This window comes from Protopterus annectens, chromosome 12.part0, assembly GCF_019279795.1.
Source record: "Protopterus annectens isolate FY-2018-M chromosome 12.part0, PAN1.0, whole genome shotgun sequence".
NCBI classification, from domain to species: Eukaryota; Metazoa; Chordata; order Ceratodontiformes; family Protopteridae; genus Protopterus; species Protopterus annectens.
In genome coordinates this window covers 491,691,791-491,711,715 of record NC_056746.1, presented here as the reverse complement: position 1 = coordinate 491,711,715, position 19,925 = coordinate 491,691,791, and the positions used below count along the sequence as shown (strand labels likewise).

At 44.1% G+C, this 19,925-nt stretch overlaps 1 protein-coding gene across 3 annotated transcripts in view; it reads right to left on the bottom strand.

Moving 5' to 3' along the window:
• The window catches only part of ABAT (4-aminobutyrate aminotransferase), a 1,409,217-nt gene that overhangs the window by 51,871 nt on the left and 1,337,421 nt on the right, over nt 1–19,925 (bottom strand). For all 3 annotated transcript variants that reach the window (XM_044089599.1, XM_044089601.1, XM_044089600.1), the window contains one exon: nt 2,695–2,841. In XM_044089599.1, coding sequence (XP_043945534.1) covers nt 2,695–2,841 — 147 coding nt within the window. The remainder of the gene's footprint in view (nt 1–2,694; nt 2,842–19,925) is intronic.

Sequence of the window (19,925 nt, the reverse complement as noted above, 5' to 3'; positions counted from 1 at the left end):
CTGTTTTCCAAGAAAGGAATTTTAACTCTGCAGTTGCAGCTGCCTCAAAAGGAGGAAGAGTGAGTTTTTCCAATACAAAATTAAGGTTACAGGCTGGAGTTGGGGCTCACCTGGGTGGTCTTAAGTTTTTGGCCCCTCTGAGGGACTGCTTGAGCAGTGGATGAGAAAAGAGGGGTGGTTCTGTGTTGTAATGAGCTGAATAGCTGAGGTGTGAATGTTGATGGAGGAAAAGGAAAGGCCCTTATGAAGCATCTCAGTTAAGTATTGAAGAATCTGAGGTAAATTGGGTGCTGCTGTGGCAATCCTTGAGTGTGGTTCCAGGCACAGAATCATTTCCATTTTTCAGCATAAGATTTTCTAGTACTAGGCCTCCTTGCCTCCAAAATGACATCCAACACTTGTTTATTGAGGGATGGTAATGGAGATATTAGGTAATTAGCCAGGCTGCCAGGTTCAGGGTTTGAAGCTGGGGGTGCGGAATCTGTCTCTCCTGCTGAGACAGCAGGGTAGGGGTCTGAGGTAGGTGCCATGGGGCCAGATGTGACACACTGTGCAAGAGGGGGTACCAATATTGGTGTGGCCAGTCTGGTGCAATCAGTATCATCCTTGGTTTGTCCTGTTTGATCTTTAGTAGTACTTTGGAGAGGAGAGGCAGAGGACGAAAGGCATAAACTGATAGATTTTTCCAGCTGAAGGACAGAGCATTCACTTTCCAAGCTTGTTTGTGGGGAGTCCTTCAGCAGAAATTGTCCAATTGGTAGTCCTGGGGGGAGGCAAACGGGTCTATATCTGGGAACCCCCATTTGTTGATCAACATGTTGAAAATCTTTGGTTCCAGTTTCCACTCATGTGGGTCCATGAGATTTCTGCTTAGTTCGTCTGCCAGTGTATTTAGTTTTTCTGGCAGGAATTGAGCCTGTAGATGCACTTGGTAGCTCAAGGCTGTGTTCCACAGAGAAATGGCTAGTCTGCAGAGGGGGTACGAATGGGTACCCCCCTGCTTGTTTATGTACCACATAACAGTGATGTTGTCCATCTTTACTATTAATTGTCCTAGAAGAATGTGGTCCCTGAAGGCTGTCAGAGCATTCTGTACAGCTAACATTTCTTTTTGATTGATATGCAGGTGCATTTGACTTGGGTTCCATTTGCCCTGAATGCACTTCCCTGCCAGGTGGGCCCCCCATGCACAGTCTGATGCATCTGTTGTTAGGGTTTGGGTGGCAGGGGGTAAAGTGAATGGTTGTCCCTTGTTTTGGTGGCAGGCCTCTGCCCACCTAAGGAATTCTAACCATAGGCAAGGTATAATAGGAATCATTGCTTCTAGATCCTGAGAATGTTGACACCATAGGCTTTTTAGGCACCATTGTAGTTTCCTCATATGCAGTCTTGCATATGGAATCAGTAGAATGCATAAGGCCATGAACCCCAAGGGCTTGCAGTATTTGCCTTGCAGATGGCAGGGTATTTGTGGCCACTTGTATGAAGTAAGTTGTCAAATGAATTTGTTTCTCTGGCATGAGGAAAGCCATCTGGGAAGTTGTGTTCAAGCTTGCTCCCAGGAATATAATTTGTTGACAGGGTATCAGATGTGATTTACTTTCGTTTATTGTGTACCCCAGACAAGTTAAAACCTTTTGTACAAATGCCATATGATTCAGAAGTATGTCCTGGCTTTTTGCCTGAATTAGACAATCGTCCAGGTATGTGTATATTTGAATATTTCTTTGCCTGCAAAATGCAATGACTGGAGCTAGGCATTTTGTGAATGACCTGGGTGCAGTAGATAAGCCAAAGGGCAGTGCAGAGAACTGATAGTGCATGCAACCTGCTTTGAAGCATAGGTATTTTCTGCAAGATTCCCTGATTGGGGATGTGCAGGTAGGCTTCCTTTAAATCCAGTGTTGCCAACCAGGCATCTTTGCCTTTCATGGGAAGCAACTGGTGAAGAGTTAGCGTCTTGAATTTTGGAATCACCAAAAAGGTGTTTAGGATAGACAGGTCCAGGATAGGACGCCATGAGTTGTCTTTTCTGGGTACCAGGAAAAGTCTTGAGTAGAAACCTTGTCCCTTTTCCTCTTCTGGTACAGTCTGAACAGCCTTTAATCTTAAGAGAGAGAGTACTCATTAGTCCTGTAGTTTCTTGATTGTGCAACATTGTGATTAAGTGGTTAGGAACAACTTGTTAAACAACATCTTGTGAAGTTAGTTTTCTGTAAACAAAAATGATCAAAACAGACTAAGTTCACAGTTCATAATAAATACTCTAAAATAACAGAATAAAAAATATACAACCCTCAACTCAGAGTACCAACAGTTCCTCTTTGGAGAAGACAAACCCTCTGAACCTCAATATTAGGGGAAAACATGTATCTCCACACCTTCCTTACTTTTTAAAAACAATTCCAGCTCTGTTGTACCATACAAAAATGAAAATAATTAAGCTGTCTGGCAAATTCAAAGTAATTTTCCAGTCTCTGATTTATGGCAAGCCCACTTAATGTGAATCATGATCTCAAATGACTTACTCATCAGGATAAATTTCAAAGTACAGACCTACTTCCAAGATTAACTAGTCCTTATCTATTGTTTTCTCATACGAGCAATACCTGAAATCAAGTGGTACCTACATTAGTTAAACAACATGAACTCTTAAGACAATCCACAAATAAATTGGTTTCACCTAGCCCATACCTGGAGCTCCAGTAGGCCATCCAATAGGACCTTCCCTGCATGGGCAGCATTGGCTAAAAGGTCTTCTGTCCTAATAACATTAAGCACTTCAGCCAGAAGTATATTTTTGGAAGGATCGCCTAGCCAAGTGTTAAAAATCCTGTATGGCTAAAAGCCAAAAAAAAACAAAACATTATTAACAGCAATCTTTTTGGTGATAATCATACACATAACTGTTCAAGAACAACATATTGTGGGTGTTTCTGAGAATAATGCTATTTCCTATAAAATCTCTTATAACATCAGGATTATGCATCTGTTGTTAGGCTGTTAACTATAAATCATCACGCAGGCTTCTACTGCATACATGATATCAATCATTCTTCCCTTTCAAATGAAAAGCTCATAGCATTATAATGTCTGTGTTGCTCAAGTTGAAAGCGTGATTATGAAAGAATACACTGAAATAAAACTGTTTAATAATGGCTTTAAAATAAACAGAAAGTTCACAATTATATACAAAAATCACCAGGGGCAGCTCGTGCCATCGGATTGCCGGACTGCAGCGCCCTCAGCAAGAAAAAAGTACTTTTTAGTTATTTAATTTTTATTGTCTTTAGTGAATCTTTCTCAACCAGTTGCTTTACGCCAACTGACTCGTCTGCGAGTACGAGCATGCGCACTTTCTATTTCCGGTTTGTGGCGGTTTTAAAAAAATAAGTTTTTTTTTTCTCTTTTTCTCTACGCTGCAGTCTGGATAGCGAATTAAGGCATCAGTGTGATGCCCAGCAGTCTATGCGGTTTGAAAACACATAGAATTGGAAGGGGTTCGGACAGCCACGTCCGCAGGCACGTACATGATGTGGATGGGCTAAATGGCTGCTGATTGGTTGTCGCTCTCTTCCTGGGCTTTATGTGCTGGGAAAAGAGCGAGAAGCAAACAGTTGCAGCCAGTTTCGGTTGTGGACTTGTCAATTGTGTGGTGGATTTTAATTGCTTGCCTTGGCGGCCTAATTTCATTCGCTGGACTTTCAGCAGCTTATACAAGGTAAGTACCGAACTGAGTAAGCAAATTACCATTCAGTTCATAAATTAATGGTGATGATTCTCTTCACCTTTATACAAACGTCCTTCTTGATTTTCCAGTAGAAAATGAGGGGCACCCATTATATCTAGCAACATATATTAAATTTCCAGTATTGCACATATAATGTTATTTTTGCCCATATGTTCTCCCTGTTTCCTTGTATAAAAATATGTGCTAGAAATACATCTTTGTGCCTTGCAAATGCCATAAGTAAATGTTATTTTCGTCTTTATACTTTTTTGTTAGTTCTGCTTTTGGTGCTTACTGTCCTTTTGACACATGAACTTGGGTCCAATTCATACTATTTTCCACAGAGTTTTGTTTATTCTTAAAATTCTCTACTTCCTCTGTGTTTTATTTCTACTTTCTTATCCTCAATCGAGTAATTCAACAACAATTTACACTCATGTATCAGCCTCTTGTAAAACAAATTTCCTTTCTATCAGTTGAGTAATCTAACACCTTCCTACATTTATGCATTGTCATCACACTCTTGTCATCTCTTGTCTCAAAACCCCCTTCAGTTAATAGCATATGAAAATATTTTATCTTATTATTAATTTTTGTTATTATTCTGTTGATGCTTGTTTACACGACTCCTCTATTCAACAACATATTTCTCAACTCTGTTTTACCTGCTTCAACATCATTATTTGCTGTTTTTCTAGATGCTGTCATGAGGGCAGTCTTTAAAACATTGGGCAGGATTCACGAAGCCTCCGTGTAAGAGTTACAAGGCTTACATGGAGGCTGCAGTTAAATGGTGTGACATCAGCATGTCATGCATATGCATGAGGGCATGCTGAATCACACCTAAAGCTTACACGGTCCATGGAAGACAGTAGGGGGCGTGTCCGTAGGCCGAGCCCTGCAAACGGACACGCCCCCAGAAGAGTAAAAGTCCCGAAAGTAAACCCCCACGACAGAGTCCGTGTAAATGTGAATAAACACAACACAACACATGCCCCCACAGACTATGAACATAAAATATATAAATGAGCATGATATATATTTTTTTTAAATTGTAACGATGTTTGCCCATGAGTGCGCTCGTTTGCGCGGGTGTGCCCGTAGCTTAGCCACAGTTAGCAGTCAGTGGAAAAGCATATAAGAACTACATATGCAAAGTAAGCCAAGAAGCAATAGCGTAGTGGTAGAGACGTCGGCTGAAGAGCAGGCAGTCATGGTTCGAGCCCCCCCAACATCAATTTTTATTTTTAGTGAAATAAGCACGAAACAAGTCCCTGACATATATGTACACATATAAAATTATATTTTATGTAAAATGTAATGAAATGGGCCATTTATTTTGAAGAAATGTGAGATAACAAAATAATAAAAAATGCCATATGTGCCTATAGCTGAGCTACAGTTTAACAAGTTGAGTGCATCTGCCTGTAGGTGAGCAGTGGTTTAACAGGTGTAAAATGAGTGCCCGTAGGTGAGCAGTGGTTTAACAGGTGTAAAATGAGTGCCCGTAGGTGAGCAGTGGTTTAACACGCTGAAACTGTGTGCCCCTAGCTGAGCTGAGTGTAATATGCGTGCTGACAGCCAAATGACGCGTAAACCAGCGTACCCTGTTTGCGCGGAGCTGCGCACCACGCCAACAAGCTAACCGACGGGCAACGTTGAGCAAGCTGTAACAAAACTGCCTTTACACAGGCACACCTCCTAGCCTGTGTAGACAGTCATAAAATATAAAAAGCAGTGGCCAGGTTCGAACCCAGGATACCATGCACCATAGTCAAGGTACTGAACCACTAAGCCATGACAGTTGCACTTAGAAATGCAGTAATAGCATATATATATAGGAATGAATAGAAAGAGGAGCATGACAAAGCAGGTTTTGTGAAGCAGATACAATTCCAAATCGGTCAATCACAGATAAGTGCAGGAAAAATGGCATATATAAGCCCCATAAGTGGGAATACACAGCATAACCGATTGTAGAACCAACTTGCAGCCAGAATGTCAGGTGTAGGTGAGGGTAGTTGCTTTCGAGCACAGAGGTGGGGCGTTGAGGAGTCCAAATATATGGTTTGGCTCCTTGTCCACAATCATGAGGCCCAACTCATGCAGGGCCAGGTCCTGTGGGGAGCATATAGGGCTGAGGCATGGGACCGGTTGGCTCATGATCTCACCAGTGCCACAGGGATACCAAGGACTGGTGAGCAGGTCCGTCACCACCATGCGGACCTGAAGAGACGGAAGCAGGACCAACTAAACCGTTGGATCCGGGAGGCCAGGTAAACGCCCAACACCCCACTACTGAGTAAGTTACATCTAATTATTTATGTAAGAAATTAACCTAGCTGATATTATGGAGATGTGTATTCCAATATTACTTCATTTATATTACAGCTGCAGGTGTCCGTTCTGCGAACTGTAGAGCCTATGGCGATAGGTTGGCGCGGTTGCGCCACCAGGCAGGTCAGTAATCCTCTCCCTGTAACTGTAAATAAATATAAAAGTATGACAGTTAGCAAAAGAGTGCAGTGTAGTCACTAAATAATAAAATGTGCAAGTAACAGTGTAAGAGGGTTTGCAAGTATTGCTTGATTACAAAAGTGTGATGCAGTCTGTAATCCAAACAGAAAAATGAAAAAGTCTGAAATAAAGTCTGAAATAAAGATGTCCCACCTGTAATATAATAGTACATAACCTGCAGCAGGCTGAAAAGTACAGCTGCATAAGCTGAGTAAAACACATGTGTGAAATATATACCTGTTGAAATACAGAAACATGACAGAAGTGAGACTGTCGGAAAGGATTGTAATAACTACAGGTAAAACATGTCAATAAAGCCTAGAATTAAGTACCATCCTGAATTGTAAAAATAAAACAAGTGAGAGAGTGTGAGAAAGAGTTATGAATCCACCAATAAAGTAGTAATAACTCCTGAATAAAGTATACTGCAGTCAGTACAGAATGAAATGAATGTGACAAGCAGAACCAAACTGTAAAATGTGTTGAAAATGTCACCGCAGCTGGAATGTGTATCCCAAAATCTGGATATGTTGCTCTCAGTCTGCAATATGCAGATAGTATGGTTGTCTGAAATAACAAACATCCACAGTTGTCTATAGCTATATAAAGCAAATGTAGCAGGATGATGTAGCTGAACAGAGTCAGATATGAATGTGTATGAATAAAAATGAAAATGTACATTGATGTAGCAGTAACATTCCTATCACCAACTTGAAGTAGTTATCACAGAGGAAACTGTAGGCAGAATGTAGTGTGTAAATATATGCAGCTATTAGAAATGTACAGCATATGTATTGGTATTTGAAGTTGTTAATTAAATTTTCTTCACCCTACCCTATAACCACATATTATCCATTCCAGGTGAAATTGGTATGTGCAATCACAATTAACACCCCTGGACATTTGTGCTGTTGGTTCATACATATTTGCATGTATGTTGATGCATCTGCCCTGTTCATACATCCAAACCTGATGGCCTGTTGCCATCAATCAACCCTGCATGTTGTTGGACTGTGTATTGCTGTTCAAAATATGCATGTGTTATGCTTGCTGTTCAATGGTTTGAATATCTGGGTGTTTGGTTAATGGGAATACTAATGCATGCTGTTACAACTAATTGTGAATGGTATTGTACGTTACTAACCCAAACTGTCATGACATAATGCAAAACATAAGACGACAGGGAAGGCAGGTTCCAGCGGACCCACCTCTCCCACCTCAGCTGGTGAGTGCACCTGGCAGTAGTGCCCAGTCTGGACCCTCCTCTGGTGGCCCTGTGCCACCTGCAGGTGGAAGCGCTGAAGGGGATGGGGCTTGTCCCCCCTCTGCAAGTGTGGCCGGAGGAGAACAACCACTCACCCTCCATAGTGTCTGGACTGTGGTGCGTAGGGAGATCCAGGAAGCTGTTCTTGGGCTCCTACGCCAGCTTGAGGCACAGGTGGCACAACTAACGGGCGTGCCTGCTGCCCGGCCTACACAGCCCCCAGCACAGCCCCGTCCTGGGCTGTGAAGGCACAGTGGCAACTGCCCATGGGTGGGGATATCAATTCCACTGTTGCCATCTGTGGGCTCATGGGCTCTAGATATCCAAACATCCGTCCCCATCAATTGTGTAACCCCCCACATGTGTCATACACCGCCCCTGTATGCGTCTTGTTTGTCTTGTCTGTTGACCTACCCAACCTACCTCCCCAGCTATACCGACTTCCTGTACCTGACATACCACTCTCACCTGAAAAAAAAGGGCACTCTGTACCCACAAAAAAATTACGCCCCATACATAGCTGCCCATTTCGCACACATGTCTGCTGGACATGGAAACTGTCAATTATAATTGGCTGTACAACAAGTATTATTGTTGCCCTCACACCTCTCTCAGGAGTGGAAGGTTTCAAATGTCACACCAAATTACAAACATATGCATAGCTGTTGCTGATGAAGAAATGGGCAGCTATGGGCCTTACCTACATCCCTCCTGCAAAACCCGAGCTTGTTTCCCTACTGTCTTACCCTCTTTTTGACCCCTTTTCACCACTTTCCTGTCTCCCCATTTTCATTTCTTTCAAAGAAAATAGTGTGGGTGTGCGCAAGAGTAAGCACTTTTAAGCGGTTGTAAGCGGGTGTGCGCGGAGCTGAACGGCAGTGCGCATGCGTGAGCTCCACGCAAACCAGCGCTAACCCAGTTAAAACTGCTTAAAAGTGCCTTAGTCACTCTGAATGACAAGTACTGTAGTCTGCTCAAAAGCGAAATAAAGTCCCACTGTCAGTCCCGTACCCAGGACCTTGGAAACAGTAGTCTGCATGACTTACCACTAAGCCATGACTGTTATATGAAAACATTGTGCTACAATAAATATATCATGTAATAGTAGGAATGAATGTAAAGGGAATATAGGATGTGTAGTACACAAAGCATGTCATGTATATTTACTGTCAAATGTAGTGGATTTCTAGAATAGTAGTGTGTGAACAGAAACAGCCATGCTAGTTGGTAGCTAGTAGGTAATAATGTCACTGTAGCACCTTGCAAGCCACACACATACTCACAGCAGGATAATCACTGCCCATACCCCACAACCTCTTACAGGAACACATCCGGACTAAGTAATAAAAAATGTGGAGCAAAGGGCCAAAACAGGGACACATTCCAAATAATGCTACAACAAACTTAGACAGTTCAGAGAGTAACAGGTTCTGCATTTTGTTGGATGTTTGGAAGGGTATGATGTCTGAAACTTAAATGTTTGTCACTATAGTCTGACTTGAGCCCAGAGTGATTTGCCAGAAAAAGCTGTTTATGAGATATTGACCAAAATATGAGGCAAAAATGTGGACAACCTGCAAATATCTGTACACTTGAAAGGTCTGACACTGCCATATCTGAATAGTTAAGAGCCTAGACATAGCAACAGTGACTGAGTTACAGGGATGCCCCACAGACTCCCTGTGAAATGTACAAACAGTAGGCAGAAAGGTGTTACAACACATGCAATGGTAACTATGAAGTACTGAAAGTATGCACCACTTGCACGGCAGAAATAATGTAGTAATACATATGCTCATGCTATCCCACAGTCACAACTGCAGAATATCAGACAATTTAATGGGTGTACCCCACTGATATGTACCATTCCATGAGGCAGATAAAAGATGCACCTGAGAGTCTCTGGGGCCTGCTCAGCAGCATACTCAAATACCCTAATAGATGTCAAGGCCCACACCATGGCCAGACCACACTGCATGCAGTAACACCCTAGCAGATATAGCAAGCATTCCAAGGTGTGAATGTACATGGAAATTAGGAACGCCACAGAAACACACTACAGTCAAGACACCTAGCAGGCATACAAGTAGTGAATGTAAAGGGCAAATATTGAAGCCATAGCAACAAAGTGCAAGAGCCACTGCTATATACCAGTTACACCACATGTCCCACAGGAAAGCACACACACCCACATTAACAGCTGTAGTAGTCTTAGCTGTCAGTGTACATACACACTTAGTACAGGAAACTGGAGAAATGAATGTAGAAATGTTAATCTACAACACAGCCGGAAATATGAGAGGGATACTAACCTTTACACTCACAGAACAGTGTCCACAGCATACCAGCATGGTCCCTGCCCTTAAACTCTGAAAGGGCTACGCCTATCTCACATACCTTTTTATAGCACTGTCCTGGAATCACAGTGAGAACTACAATCAGTACACAACTGGCTGAATGCAATTAACAAATGCTGGCTAACAATTGATGCAGAGGCCATCACATGGACATATGCAGATACCTACAAAAGCATGCTGTACTCCCAGTCCACACATGCAATACTTTCATTGCACCCTGTGGAGGTAAGGAGAGACAGCGAGAGAGAGAGAGAGAGAGAGAGAGAGAGAGAGAGAAAATAAATAAACATACACAAACAAAACCAGTCAGCAATAACCACTCGAAAGCTGACAATTGGCAAGTGGAGCAGCAGGACACCAAACCAGACGGCAACACAAGCAGCTGTGACAAACACAGGTAATGTAAAGTAATACTTTAAAAGTCTACATACTGTGAACCCTCCATATGTGTCATTGGTCTGTATCCATATGTATATGAAGATGTGCATAGGGCAGGGGACATACAGCAACTATCAGTAAAGGCTGTACATACATATGTATGTGAGAGAATCTATGTGCACATATCAATGTAGGTTGAATGTAGGTTGTTACGTATGTATGTCAATATATGTATGTATGTATGTATATATATATATATATATATATATATATATATATATGCATATATGTATACATACATAGAGAGGGATGTAGGAATACATAGACAGATGTAGATAGATAGAATATGTACAAACATATATATGTAATACACACATACAGATATAGATATATGTAGATACATATACATAGACAGACAGATCTGACTATCTACAGGTATGACTGTATATGACGATCTCACACTCCCCCTGTCCCACCCCCTCTGTCACTCTCACCCCCTCTCTGTCACAACCCACCCTCTCCATATCTATAGCAATATATGTACATCAATATATATATGTGTATATGTATACAGACATATATATATATATATATATATATATATATATATATATATATATATATATATATATACATATATATATATATATATATATATACACACATATATATATATATATATATATATATATATATATATATATATATACAGAGAGAGAGAGAGAGATGTATATATATTCTGAGCGAGGCACATGTGTACAGATGTATTGCAACAGGTGCCTGGTGACAAAGGCATGGAGTGAACACCAGTGACAAAACTGGAGTACCATACCCCATTTCAAATCACCTACACCAGTAACCACCAGATATGTGATTGGCTGCCCACCACTGCATGTGTCAGGGGTCAACAGGGTCATAAATGTGTACAATAGTCCCCCCAATGATATACACAGTGGCACACTATTCCTGGAATACCTGCACATGGTATGTGTCAGAAGACATGGTGTGTCAGCTATGGACATGTAGGTCAGTGTACCCCTCCACACCACACAATGGCTGCCACGGTATGTACCTCACATGACAGCTACAGATATGGAGAAGGACACAGTGACATGTACAACACTGTGACAATGCACTCAAACACATTACCAATGCACAGTGACTGACAACACCACAGAGTACACACATACTACCCACATAGAGTTTACCACTCCTGGATTTACATACTTAAGTCACACCCATGACAGATGTCCAACAACCATAGTAACACCTCACACCATCCACTACCTAAATGACTGCTGTGTGTCATCCGTGACACTGCAGTAGAGAGCACATGGCGAAGGTACAGGTTCCTACCCACAGATAAGACATACCCTGCAATAAACCACACAGCGTTAAGAAGCAAGACTCCCCATGAGTACATGTCACACATACCCCTGCTGAATGTTAGTCAGATAGGTAATATGCCATATGAGTCACCCTGTGTAACTCTTTGACAGGAGCAGGTACCATCACATCACATGTGTCACAATGGTCAGGGTAGCAGAACAGTATGCTGCTGTAGTCCCAGGGGCAATAGCATATTGTATTGTATTGTATTGTAATGTATTGTATTGTGTTGTATTGTATTGGTATGTAGAGGTGCCTCCTTCATGGAGTGGAACCACTGCTGCTGTACGCCAGTGTACAGTAACATATCCTGTAGTCAGGCTAGTGTTACATAGCACTTCTATATGTGTGTTTAGCTCCTCTTGGAGTTCATGTAGCATGCAACCGGGGATACCATCAGGTCCCATTCATGTTGTGTTTTCTGCTTTTCTGAGGGCGGCTCTCACCTGGACATCTGTGATGACAGGGAGGTTACAGTCAGCTGGGATAAGTATGTCTTAGTTTGGGGGAGAGGGAGGGGGGAAACCTGCACTGAACCTCTCTGCCACAATGTTGCCAATATCTGTGGGTTCAGTAAATTATTTGTTGTTGTGTACTAACTATGAGCATATTGGAGGGTTTCTGACCAGGTTGCTAACATAACTGAAGAAGGCCTTGTGGTTATCTGTAGTGTCCCCATTGATTTCACTCTCAAAGTTGCCCATGGATGTTTGTATGAGAGAAAATAGCTCCTTACTAGTGCTGATCAGATATGCCTTCCCTTTATGGAATTATGCTCTGTCTTGCAGTAGCTTCCATCTTTTGTTATACAATCTGTCTATGGCTGGGGTCCACCAGACAGGATGCTGTCCCTTTGTGGAGAGTGTCTTGGTCTTATATGGGATTGCATGATCCATGCATTCTCGGAGATGTCAGTAGAAATCATTTGTGAAGGGGTCAGCATTGTGGGTTGTGTCTTCCACTGGCCCAGTGGGCTTAAAGGATACCATGTCAGTGTTACGAAGTGTAAAGTTTGCATTTGAAATGTTATTCACTGTAGTCATTTGTGCTGGTGGTGGAGGTGGGATATGTATATCCAGGGCAATTAGTTTGTGGTCAGCTCACAGTAGTTGATGATGTACCCCATACAGTACCTCGATACAACCCCCCAGAGTGAGGAGGTGCTTTGGACTTGAATCAGTGTTTTGACTGCTGGGGTTTGGTAGTATGTCGTATGGAGTGTGCCAGGTACTGTTGCACAGTTGTTGGCTGAGCACTGATACCTGGCCATTTACATGTGTATCCACCAATAGACAGACAGATGCTATATATGTGAGATATGTTGTATCACAACAGTCAAGTAGCATGTGTAGTATGTGTGCCAAATTCTGCTGACATATTTTGCTGATATCATGTTATTTCCTTTTTCAGGACCATGGCTCACCAGCGCAATCCAGCGTACTCTGCAGCTGAGGATTAGGAGATACACCAGAGCCTGGTGCGGGATTATGCAATACTCTTTTCCCGCACCAGCCAGAATCAGCAGGAGAGGGCTGCACTGTGGCAAGACGTGGTCCGTCGGGTAAATGACATAGGCACGCATAATAGGACATATGAGCAGGTACGACATCACTGCAGTGATTTAATCAGAAATGTCCGTCAGCGTGCGTCGGATATCCACAGGCAACAGGTTGCCACAGGTGGTGGGGTGGCTACATATCCCCCACTCACCAGACTGGAGGGACTACTCATAAGTGTTGTGGCTCCAGCCTGCCAACAACAACAACAGCAGCAGACCTGCATTATGATGGAGGCTGGAGCCACACAGCAGCAAGACTACAAGCGTGCAGGTAATATGCCATATGTATAGTTGATTGTTGTGTACACTGGTAGTTAATGCATGTGTGAGGTGTGTCCTTGGTTTGTAGCTGTCATCATAGTATTTAATGTGCAAGTGTGATATTCTCAATATCAGCAGTTGACCTGTGAAAGGCGACTGTTGTACTAATGACCTGTATCATGCTCAGTAACAATGGCACAGTTGTGCCCACTGACATTACTTTCCTCATTTCTGCAGGTCCCTCTGGTGTAACAGCAATGCAGCCTATCCATGCTGGTGAGTGTCTATTAACAATACCTTTAATAGTCTTGATAGTAATAGTAATATTAGGCTCACTGAGTAGTGCTCTGTGTATGCATGCAGGTGTGTCTGTGTCTGTGTGTTGATATCTCGCATACGGAGTAGTGTGCAAGTGTGCAACTGTGTGCATGTGTGCATGTGTGCATGTGTACATGTGTGCATGTGTGCATGTGTGCACCTGTGCATGTGTGCATGTGTGCACCTGTGCATGTGTGCATCACTGGTAACATTGTGTAGACATTGTAAACTGTGTTTCCTGTTTCCCTCCCACAGGTTCTGGTGCTGCTCTGGTGTCATGCAGCAGGGAACCTGAATCAGGTGCCACGGGTACTGATAATGATGACATCTGTGTAATGGCACAGGAAGGTATGCCAGGGTCCATCATTGATCAGCCAATTGACAGTACACAGCTGTCAACCCCATCAATGCGCACAGTTATCCTGCCAATATACTCTTTGTCACCAATGTCCCTAGGTGATGGACAGGATACAGTGGGCATTGACCAGGGTAATGTGGTATCTGTGGCACATGCTTCCCCACACAGCAGCCATGGGCATGGCCCTTAGATGGTACCACACAGACAGATGTCCAGGGGTTCTCGTGGGAGCATCCGTGGGCGTACTGCCCCTGTCAGACGTGCCCACAGAGGTCTTACAACCTCAGCTATGTTTCAGGCTGTCATGCAGGCACAGTCACTTATGGAACGGTACAGCAGACAGGGTCTGAGGGAGCTGACAGCATGTCGCACAGCCATGACTGACAGTATGCGTGACATTGCGGCTGCCATCCGTAATTTCACCGATGTCATAGACAGACGTTGTGGGGACATATTAGATCGGTTTCACAACTACATGTCCATGAGCCAGGGCGATGGTGGATGGTTGAGGCTTTGACGTGGGTGTATTCCAGCAACAGCAGCAGCTGGCAGTCGTCACGGACGACAACAGGGCCGCGGCCACCCCCATAGTGCCAGCAGCAGCCCCAGCAATGCTGGGTCTGTGCTGTCATCAGACCGCCCCAGGAGACCACGTGCACGTGGCTCTGGACAGGCCCGACAGGGATCTGTGTCCAGTTAACAGACACCTGCTTCTGATGACAGTACTGAGTCTGGATTGGTACCGGATATGGTCCATAGCACCCCTGCAAGGCACAGGTACCGTGTCCGTGGCCAGAGACACTGATCTGTACGACCTGGCAGGTACAGTCTGTGGCTGTCCACAAACACCAGTATATGGCAGCAATGAGGTGGAACTGTGTGCATCCATACACACATGCAAATTGACAACACCAGGGGCTACCGCATACACGCACACACTGCATCAACATTGCCCCACCTTGTACTGCTGTCCCTCACCAACACACATACACATACATGTCAATTGGTGGTATCAGTGGCAGACTCAGGCATACCAAGTTCACACCCTGTGCATATGATGAAACTGTGCCACCTCCTGCAATCTGTAACATCAGTGCAGGTACAGGTTAACATGTTGCTGATGCACAGGGTGACTACAAAGACGTGTAGTAATAGTATCATGTTGTGAACAGTACTGTGTGCTGATATAATTGTGGGTATATCCCAGCATGCCTGATGCAGTAAGGGTATGATTGTCTTGTACTGTTGTCTACACCCATGGTAAGTACCATAGTGTATCATCTGCACATGTTGGCATACTGGTGGTAAGGATGTCAACAGAAGGCTACATACATAGGTAGCACAGGGAATAAGGTAATGAAAGTATTGATACGCAATGATGGACATGTAAACTGCAAGTGGCATGTTGCCCACACTGGACTCTGCAATGCAAATGTTTGGGGATGTTGATATGTGTGCAGTACTACACTACTGGTACAGGACACACAGGAGCACCTTAGCACTGCAAGCTCACATCTCATACCATGCTAGACAGCCCCAACACACAAAACTAACTGTCACAGGAGGGAGAGTCCCCATACATGTCAGGGATACTGTGGTGGCAGGCCAGGTAGCATACATCCTACTAAGTATGGAACCACTGAGTGGAGGCTCAGTGTCTGTTATTTGACATGTGTATTACTGCAGGTATGAGCACCTGGGTTTCCATCCAGTTATTGTACATCCTGATGGTACATGGTCTGTACACTTGTGTGCGCTGAGACTGGACCCTAGCCATCTGACCTGTGTATTTCCATGTACATGTGTATAGTGCCTTCATATTTGCACTGTTACCTACTGGAAGTGGTACAGATTGTTTGTTGTACAATGGACTACATGCAGCCCTGCTTACTGTAGCTTTGTTTGCATGCATGTTTGCTTGCAGTTACCCTGGAACACTGATCCCACCTGCAATGCAGAGTTACAGAGCTTCTGTGGACTCCTAGTGACATCTGCATAGCTTACTATATGTATGTCCATGTCTCACTTGACAGAACGTCACTGTTTGTCCTGTTCACATATACGTTGCCTGTGACACATTGCATATGACTTACCTGGCATTTGTCCACGTGAGCAGTCATATATGCCAGTGCTAACTAATCACAGGCACTACACCCTCACATACTCACCTTCTGTTGAACCACCTGCTTCACTAGGGACGGCTTGCACCTGTCACCCCTGGGCTTTTGGATATTGGCAAAGGCTCTTGCTACCCCCACAGTGCCTTTTTAGGCAAGGCTCAAAAGACAAACCCACCTCCATATGTATCACAAGGGATAAGAAACTAAGAGTAATGCTACTCAACGCCAGAAGTCTAAACCTCAAGATGCATGCACTCGAAACTCTCCTTAGCATGGAGAACATCGATATCTGTGCAGTAACAGAAACCTGGTTCAGGGCTCCCGAGAGCACCCCAGCACTATCAGGTTATACCTCATACCATGCTTTTCGGCCCCAAAACTTGGACCGAACCACAAAAGGAGGGGAGTATCGATATTCATCAAAGATACCCACACCTCCAGGTTGGTGGCAAAGCACGAAGCATCAGAGACTATCCATGTGCAACTAACAGTGGGTAAAACTGCCTTCCAGTTTATAGCCTGCTACAGACCACCCTCCCAAACCCAGGAACCCCACTCGGCCTTCCTGAGAACACTGGAAAATATGAAGGTCTCTCCAAACACCATTATATTGGGCGACTTCAACTACCCAAACATAGACTGGGAGCATTACTCTAGCTCCAACACCCTAGCCCAAAGGTTCCTAGAATTTATAAACTCAAATGCTATGGAACAACTTGTTACCACTCCCACAAGAGAGGAAAACATACTGGACCTGATCATCACCAACATGGGGACTCTATACTCCAGACCAGAAGTGTATCCCTCACTGGTAAGATCACACCATAAACTAATCTCACTGGATATTCACATCCCGACCCCACCCCCTGCCCAGAAAACCACAGTGAAAAACTTCTTTAAAGCAAATTTCACACTCCTCAAAACTGAGGTGGAATCCATCAAAGCCCCCGGGCCTGTGGAAAATATGGCCCAGACCGCAGAATCCTTTATAAATGCATTCTAGGAACACCTTCAGGAATGCATGGATCATGCAATCCCAAATAAAACCAAGACCCAATCCTCCAAAGGCAGACATCCTGTCTGGTGGACCCCAGCCATAAACAAACTATACAATAGAAGGAGGAAGCTACTAAATGATAGAGCAAAATCCCAAAAAGGGAAGGCATCACTGATCAGTATTAGCAAAAAACTACGGGCACTCATAAAATTGTCTAAGGCCAGCTTTGAGAGAAAATTGCACAGGACACTAAGGATAATCACAAGGCTTTCTTTAGTTATGTTAGGAACCTGGGTGGTAATTCCCAGATATGCTCAGAATTAGTCCAAAATGACAAAAAATACACGAACCCACAGACATTGCCAACATCCTAGCTGACAGGTTCAGCAAACTTCTCCCCTCCACACCAAAAGGGCAAATATCTATCCAAGCAGAGTCCTGCCCCTGACATCTCAGATGCTCAGGTAAGAGCCGCCTCCAAAGCAAAAACACAGCATCAATGGGACCAGACGGTGTCCCGGCTGTGTCCTACATGAACTCCAAGAAGAGCTAAACCCAAACATAAAACTACTGTTCAATCTCAGCCTTACTACAGGATATGTGCCCAAAGAGTGGCGTACAGCAACAGTGGTCCCTCTCCATAAAGGTGGTGCCTCAACGGATCCTGGAAACTATCGCCCCATAAGCCTGACTAGCTTGGTCTGCAAAGCTATGGAAAGGATCATCATGGACCTCATAAATAAAGATATTGGGGACCTACAGACACTGGATCCTACCCAGTTTGGCTTTGTTAAGGGCAGATCCTGCCTCTTAAACCTGGTTGATTTCTTTGAAACAGTCACCAAGGCCATTGACGAGGGGAAGGTGGTCCACACAGCCTCCCTGGACCTCGCAAACGCCTTCGATACAATACCCCACTCGGGCATTATAGATAAGCTCACCAGTTTAAATATAAACCCCTATGTCACTAGATGGATTGCAAACTGGCTCAAGGACAGAACCCACATGGTTAGAATTGCTGGAGCCATGTCAGACTCCAAACCAGTTACAAGTGGTGTCCCACAAGGCTCAGTCCTGGGACCTCTCTTGTTTGGTATATAATTCTTGGAGGTACAGGCCAACATGGAAGGACTGTGGCTGACCAAGTTCGCAGATGACTGCAAACTGGGCGCCATAATTGACTCTCCAGCCGACACAAGCATCCTCCAAAAGGGCCTCATAGAAACAGACAACTGGTGCCAGAGCCATGGCCTCAAACTAAATGCCAAAACGTGTATAGTCATCCCCTTTGGCAAAAACAAAGCACCCACAAATTACCACATAGGTGGTAATCCATTAAGTACAGAAGAAGTAATTAGGGACCTGGGGACCCAAGTTGATAGCAATCTCTCATTTGACAACCACGTGGCCAAAGTGGTTAGAAAAACATTTTATATAGCCCACCTAATCATGAAGGGATTCACATCTAGATCAGGGGAGGTCATCGTGCCTCTTTACTCATCCCTCATCAGGCCCATAATTAAGTACAATGCCCCTTTTGGGATGTACCTTACCAGACACCTGCAGCAACTGGAAAGACCCCAAAGGTACCTCACCAAGAGGATCAAAGGGCTCAAACAGATGCCATATGCTGCCCGGTTAAAGAAACTCCAGCTCTACTCAGTGGCATACCGCCTGTTCAGATGCGATCTGTGCTTGATGTATAAAGCCATGTCCAACCCGGAATTAATGGACATGCTGCACATCAGAAAATCCAAATCCCATCGAGCTACGCGCTCGAGAGACTTGAACCTCAGCACTGAAATAAATAGGACATGCTGGAGGGACAGATTTATAACCCAGAGGCTCCCTTCACTCTGGAATAAGATCCCAGTCCAGGTTAGGCAGTGTCCCTCATTGACTCTCTTCATGAGAAATCTTGATGAGTGGATGGGAGATCATAGGTTTACCCCGGGTATCACTTCTGTGTCACTGTTAGACAGAGGCACAGTATACTAACCTCGAAAAAGGGCATAGCAAAATAAATTTAAAATGGGTGGCGAAAGCCAAACACATTCTGGCTAGGCTTATAAATGCCCTAGGGCAGATAGCCTAGTATGAACCTATGAACCTATGAACCTATGTACCTTGTTCCCTTTGGCCCTATGTGCTGTTAATCACCATGGAAATCACAATACTATGGTAGCATGTGCAAAGGTCACTTGTCAGTCACCTCTATGGTACAGTTGTGGAATATGTGGGTCATGTGGCAATGTCACAGCTGCCACATGTACACAGTCAGCCCTCTCCCCCACACATGGATGTACAACACACGTATGAGATGCAACCACATAGCCAAACTGGGGACTAAGCACTCTGAACCCAGTACTGGCATAACCTGTCAGGTGGCATGAAATACTACAGTGACTACAATACCAGTCTGATGTAGACCTACACTGACAGCAATCCAAACACGTGAACACACTGGGCCATTCGTGGAGCCTCAGAATAGCATCCTGCCTGAGCAGCAGACACCTCTGCAGCTGGCACACAGGCATATGTTAAGCCGGAACACAGCACGTGCAACACATAGCACACAAATCCTGTGTGCCAAACAGTCACAGCCTGTACAGCTAGACAACACACCTGCTACAGTTGTATTAGGTACCTTTATTGTCCGGTACAGTGAGGTCCCGCTC